The 6,783-nt window shown below is 46.9% G+C and overlaps 1 protein-coding gene across 4 annotated transcripts in view; it reads left to right on the top strand.

Annotated features, from left to right (window-relative positions):
* ilf3b (interleukin enhancer binding factor 3b) overlaps positions 1–2,747 on the top strand; it is a 33,284-nt gene extending 30,537 nt beyond the window's left edge. For 2 of the 4 annotated variants that reach the window (XM_015945124.3, XM_015945125.3), the window contains exons 17-18: positions 260–664; positions 2,153–2,747. In XM_015945124.3, coding sequence (XP_015800610.3) covers positions 260–664; positions 2,153–2,277 — 530 coding nt within the window. In that variant the 3' untranslated portion in view covers positions 2,278–2,747. Of the gene's footprint in view, positions 10–259; positions 665–2,152 lie in introns of those variants that run through there. The other 2 variants (XM_015945127.3, XM_015945126.3) reach the window with 1 other exon arrangement.
* Positions 2,748–6,783: the final 4,036 nt, after the last annotated feature.

Below are 6,783 nucleotides of genomic sequence, written 5' to 3'. Positions count from 1 at the left end.
GCACCCTCGTCTCCGTGTTTCTTTAACGTGGACTTTAGGTCTCGAGTGTTTTACTAACTGTGATGAAGCTGCTTTGCTTTTATGAACCTGTCTGGCTCCACTCTGATGGCGTGATGGCGTCTCAGAGTTACCAGCGCACGCTGTTTTTATAATAAATGTGACTTCATGACTCTGCTAGCAGTTGTTGAATTATTGATTTAATCACGAGAACAGTGAGGAAATGCGTGTCTGAAGCGTGTGCCGTGCTGTTATTCCCTAGATTACTACAGCAGAGGAGGTGCACATGGAGGAGGCGGGGCCTCGAGCAGCCCAGCAGCTGGTCCTCCTTTCAGCACAGCAGAAGCTCCGCCTCCGGCCTACGGTTCATACTATCAGGACGACGGCTCCTTCTCTGCCCCTTCTGGCAACAAACCACCCAAAAAGAAACCTCCAATTCCAAAAGTTGGGAAGGCGGCACTTCCAGGTCCAATAAGAGGAAGCACAGGCGCTGCAGGAGGCTATCAGCCAAGCAGCTCACTGGGACAGGGCCTGTATAACCAGTATGGGCCGGGCAAAAAGACCTTCAACCAGAACCAAGCCGGTGCCGGGGGTTACACTTACAGCACGGCCTACCCCAGCCAGGTGACGGGAGGCGCTGGAGGTAACCAGGACTACATCTATGATGGTGGGTTTGCTTCATCTGTCACACGTGCAGGTGTGTTTTTGTGTAGCGGTGAGGGAGGATCGCCTTCCTGAGCAGCCTCAGTCCAGAGAAACAGAGAATATCAACACACACACACACACACCCCAACCCTCTCCCGGTCCGCCTTAAGCACGCTTTCTGGGTGAATCCTGACCTAACTTGTCTAGTTACAGTAGGGTGTGAAAGTTTGGGCAGCCTTGTTAGTCTTCATGATGTTCCTGTGTAACTCGCCAGTGATGGGTGAGAAGGTCAAGATCTCATGTAGGACACACGCAGTGATGGGTGAGAAGGTCAAGATCTCATGTAGGACACACACAGTGATGGGTGAGAAGGTCAAGATCTCATGTAGGACACACACAGTGATGGGTGAGAAGGTAAAGATCTCATGTAGGACACACGCAGTGATGGGTGAGAAGGTAAAGATCTCATGTAGGACACACACAGTGATGGGTGAGAAGGTAAAGATCTCATGTAGGACACACGCAGTGATGGGTGAGAAGGTCAAGATCTCATGTAGGACACACACAGTGATGGGTGAGAAGGTAAAGATCTCATGTAGGACACACGCAGTGATGGGTGAGAAGGTAAAGATCTCATGTAGGACACACGCAGTGATGGGTGAGAAGGTAAAGATCTCATGTAGGACACACGCAGTGATGGGTGAGAAGGTAAAGATCTCATGTAGGACACACGCAGTGATGGGTGAGAAGGTCAAGATCTCATGTAGGACACACACAGTGATGGGTGAGAAGGTCAAGATCTCATGTAGGACACACACAGTGATGGGTGAGAAGGTAAAGATCTCATGTAGGACACACAGTGATGGGTGAGAAGGTAAAGATCTCATGTAGGACACACACAGTGATGGGTGAGAAGGTAAAGATCTCATGTAGGACACACGCAGTGATGGGTGAGAAGGTAAAGATCTCATGTAGGACACACGCAGTGATGGGTGAGAAGGTCAAGATCTCATGTAGGACACACACAGTGATGGGTGAGAAGGTAAAGATCTCATGTAGGACACACAGTGATGGGTGAGAAGGTAAAGATCTCATGTAGGACACACACAGTGATGGGTGAGAAGGTCAAGATCTCATGTAGGACACACACAGTGATGGGTGAGAAGGTAAAGATCTCATGTAGGACACACGCAGTGATGGGTGAGAAGGTAAAGATCTCATGTAGGACACACACAGTGATGGGTGAGAAGGTCAAGATCTCATGTAGGATCGGTGGTTGCCGGTTCAAAATACACAGCCACTCCACCAACGCCGGTGGCTTTTGTGATTGAGCGGCAGAGCGGGCTGATGGCTCACTGTGAAGTGCTTTGGGGTCCTGTGGGAGGGTGGGTGGAACTGGTACTTCACTGCAGAACTGAGAAGATTCCTTTTTAGTTTTGGTTGGAGCTTCATTCCTGTGATTGTTTTGTTTGTTTTGATTCTTACTGACCTTTCCACATCTTCCATGTAGGCTTCAGCGCCCTGTCCACTTACAACCCCCAGGGAGAGAACAACCAAGGCTTTGGGTCCACCCACTCTCAGTACCAGCACTCCGGCTACAGCCGGGACGGCAGCATGACTTACCAGTACAGATGAATCATCAGCCCCCAGAGTGTCCCACCCTCGCCGCCGGCGCGTTGTTCCCATGTTCCTCAGTGCTTTTGGCTTTAATGTAGCACATGTGGACACAGTGAGATTCGTGGATATTTAATGTCGAGAGCCGAGTTGTGGTTTCATTTGGTGGTCTTTCAGTGGGTTAGTAACTTTTATTTTACTCCATCACTTCCCATCTCTAGATGTGATTTTAATTTGGTTCCTTTTTTTGAGAATCGACTTTTCCTCATCTTTGTTGCAACAAAAATACCCAAATAGTTCTTTTCTGCAGCTGCTTGCTTGTAATTTGTACTTATTTTACAATGTTCCTGATGTGGTGCAGGTTATTTTTTAATAGTTGCAACATTCTCGTTTATTTTGAGTCCACATCGCTGCTCAATTTAGTGTTTGAACTGACTGGATGTATTCCTGTTATTGTGGAACAAAGTGTATTAATAAATGACTTATTTTGACTTATTAGCTTTGATTCTGACTGTGTGAGCATCTACAGTCTCGGCATGAATGAGTACAAATGTAATCAGTAGCTGAATGGACAACGGAGCAGAATATTCCCACGGCTGGCTTTTATTGAACACCTGTTCAACTCCAGAACATGAAATTAAAGTGGGAGTCCAGGCCTGGGTGGAGACGTATTTCATCCTCACTTCCTGTTGTAGAAACGCTTCTGAAGGGGTGTGGCCCGGCGGACCGAGAGCGGCACTGAGGCAGTGGTAGACCACACCCCCCTCAACCCCGCCGCCTGTGCTGTCGGGAGTTTCTCAGTCTAAAAACGAGTCGTTAACGAGCACGTGCACAAAAGCACGCACTCACACAAGACTTACCGCTCAGGAGAAGAGCAGACACCGATGCTGCAGCATTCTGGAGGATTTCCTGTTAGCCGCGGTCATTGAATGAAAAGGGGAGGAAGGCGTTTGTTTTGAAGGCAGCGAGCGGCTCAGAGTGCTAATGTGTCATATCGACAGGTGAGTGGCTGAGCCAGGTGGAGGTGCGGTAGCCTCACCTGGAGATCAGTGCAGTGCAGCCACGTTGTCATTTGCTGATAACATATTTTTCAGCTTAAGCTTGGTTTATGCTTGACGCATTCACTTTCCGCGCGGTGATGCGGCTCGCGGCTGGAACGCGCTTCACAACTTGCAGCGTTTATGGTTTGTGCAGCTCGTCTCTGCGGTTAGCCAATATTCTCCCAAACTGTAGGGGGCAGCATGGAGCTCCACTGCATGCATCCAACACTACACCATAGTAGAAGTAGAAATTACTGTTTACAACATGGTATTTCAGCATTTTTAACAGCGTCCTCGTCTTTTCCGACAGTGCGAGCTATTTCTCTCCAAGAATTATTAACAACATGTTGATCACGGTGATCTCTGAGAGCTGAATCATACAAATGTCTGTATTTACCAACCTCTGCCGTGCCGGTCCGCCATGTTTTTCCGCGTCCGACCGTCCGCGTGGTTAGAAATGTTGGTTTATTATCGCGTCAGACCCGTGCCACAACCCGTGCACGCGCATTGGGTCCACAGCGCGCGCGTGAACGGGACTCGCGAGCGAAAATATACATGGCAGCGCGCGCGTGAACGGGACTCGCGAGCGAAAATATACATGGCAGCGCGCGCGTGAACGGGACTCGCGAGCGAAAATATACATGGCGAGAGGTCATTTGTGCACTGAGAGGGAGCAAACTGTCTGTGAGCGCACAAGGATGTGCACAAGTGACAAACCTGTGTGCGCGCGTTGCCAACGAGCACACGGCAGAGGAAAACGTGCGCGCGCGGCAGCCTCTCTGCGCGCTCGGCAGCCTTTGCGCGCTCGGTTTCTAATTCCGCTCGCTCGGCTGTGAGGAGTTTTGGCACTCTAGAGGCGTGGCCTGTGGCAGATCTTCCCTGTCCTCTGATTGGTTAGTTCACCCCGCACTTTACTCTCTAGCTATCGATATAAAAAAAAATCTGAGATTCAGCAGTTGCTGTCATAGCTCAGCTGGGAGAGCGGGTGACTCACTCTGTAGGATCCAGGTTCAAGTCCGGCCAAGGAACATAGAGTTGATGTCATATTATTCTTTCCTAATTCCTGTGATATTATTTTACAGTTGTGACCGTTCAACTGTCATTAAACGTCCGAATGTTTGCTGGGCAGTGTTTTAAAAAGTGCACATAAGCTAGATGGTTTAAACCAGGTAAAAATAGACTTGTGGGTGTAGGTATGTTCAAGTTTAAAAAGTTCTTGCCTCATTAATGTATTGTTTATTTTTTTCAGCATTTAATTGACAAATTATCCTTTCAAATAATTAATTGATGAGTTACATAATTGTCCATTTAGAATTGTTGAATGGACTGAGTCAAGTTTGGTGCACTTTATATATTTCAAAAAATGTTTTTTTTATTTTAATTATGCATATAAATAATTTTAATGTTAATTTAATGAAATATTTCTATTTTTTCATTACGTCACCCTTGTTTTGACAAAAACAAGACCTTGCTGGATAATATCATGGAGAAACTATTTGTTCACAGTACATGGCTCAGTGAGGATCTGTGTACCAAAGGAGGAGATGCTCAGAAATCTGTCTGCAGATTGTTACAACCCAGACTGGAAGTGGTGGGCTGGTTAGCTGGTTAACCCTAACCCTAACCCTTACAGCCGAGCGAGCAGGAGTCAGAAACCGAGCGCGCAGAGAGGCTGCCGAGCGCGCACAGGCTGCCGCGCGCGCACGTTTTCCTCTGCCGTGTGCGCGTTGCCAACGCGCACACGCAGGTTTGTCACTTGTGCACAGGGCCGGAGTGGGACACATTTTCAGCCCTGGAGTTTCAGACCCCAGACCGGCCCACTTAACGAATTATTATTAAAATCATGTTAGAACTTTATATGTATAGTCTACAAAAGCACACTACTCGGTAAAGCCTTGTAATTCAGTGCAAGAAAGAGTTGCTTTACAATGTAGGTTTATTTGAACATCAGTGCACATCTCCAACATTGTTCTTTACAACACATTCTCTAACAATATAACAATCCACCTTCTGTTCAAACAGCTGTTCTGAGATTTTCAAACCTTTAAAATGAAATGACTCAGCACTCCCTTTCACACTTTTTCCAGTTTCCCTAGACTCACCTGCACACAATTAAAATAATCATCTGGAAAGCTTTAGCACATTTGATATGGAAAACACATTTTTTGTAACCAATGAAAATATTTTGTATGGCAAAATATGCAGGCTTATTTCATTTTACTTTCATTCTAATAGCGATCTGTTGTGGGCTTTGTGCATTTACTAATAAAAATACAACAGGTCCCTACTATTATTTGGACATTAAAATTATTATAATGAAACTGATGTTTGCACATGAGTTGGCTCACCTTCTATCCCAACAGGAGCAATACCCTCACTGCTGGCTCCTGGCTCTTCTTCTGACACTACATTGTGTGAAAATTGTCCCAATTCAGCATTCATTTTCCTTTTTTTACACGCTTTCTGATCAATGCTGAATCATCTAGCATTTTAGAACACTTTCATATAGAGCCAGGATAGTTTTCATCATATAAATTTTAATAATATTCAGTTCACTGACTCAATAAGTAATCCTACCTGTACATGCCCGCTCTGGAATTGTGGGTTTCTGCCTGGTGCTTATTAGGCCTACTGGATCTTGTGTTTGACTCTGACAAGGCAGTTTGGTGGCATCAGTCACATCATACTGTTAATTATATTACATAACGTTATGTCCTGACGCCATATAATTCATTATTGATGCTTAATTAACTTGAATGGTGATTTGCAGCCGGTAAAGTTTAACATCTTGACTTGCCTTACCCGTTTTATCTTCATTTGAAGTTAAAGACCGCGAGCTTGTTTGAGAAAAAAAGTGCTCATTTTTGCACATTTAGCTGCATCTGTTTCCAGCCCTTTCCTCTTTTTAATTCTTGCCTCCTCCGCGCCACCCTTGCTCTTTCTACTTTCCATCTTTCCATCAACTGCGTGGTCACGTGGTGCGCACAGGCGCATACGGGGAAAAAGAAAAAAAACCGAGCTGCAGCCTGCAGGTAGACACAGCCGGGAGGAGCGTATGAGATCAGCCCGGCGGCCTCAGTGCCATGACTGAACACCGGCACCAAAAAATAAAAATAAAATGATAAAAAACAAAAACGAGAGCACCGGCCCATGCGGCCCAAACACCGCGCGGCCCACCGGGAATTCTCCAGACCCTCCCGATCAGCCACTCCGGGCCTGCTTGTGCACATCCTTGTGCGCTCACAGACACAGTTTGCTCCCTCTCACTGCACAAATGACCTCTCGCCATGTATATTTTCGCTCGCGAGTCCCGTTCACACGCGCGCTGTGGACCCAATGCGCGTGCACGGGTTGTGGCACGCTTTAAATGCCATAGTTTATGCTTGACGCGTCTGCGAGGTCCGCACGGCTCCGCGCGGAAAAGTTGCGTCATTTTGCGTCATTTTAACAACCACGCCCCTACACCGCGTCTCCGCCCGGCCCAAGA

Source organism: Nothobranchius furzeri, chromosome 12 (assembly GCF_043380555.1).
Source record: "Nothobranchius furzeri strain GRZ-AD chromosome 12, NfurGRZ-RIMD1, whole genome shotgun sequence".
Classification (NCBI taxonomy): Eukaryota; Metazoa; Chordata; class Actinopteri; order Cyprinodontiformes; family Nothobranchiidae; genus Nothobranchius; species Nothobranchius furzeri.
This window is presented reverse-complemented; position numbering and strand designations above follow the sequence as displayed.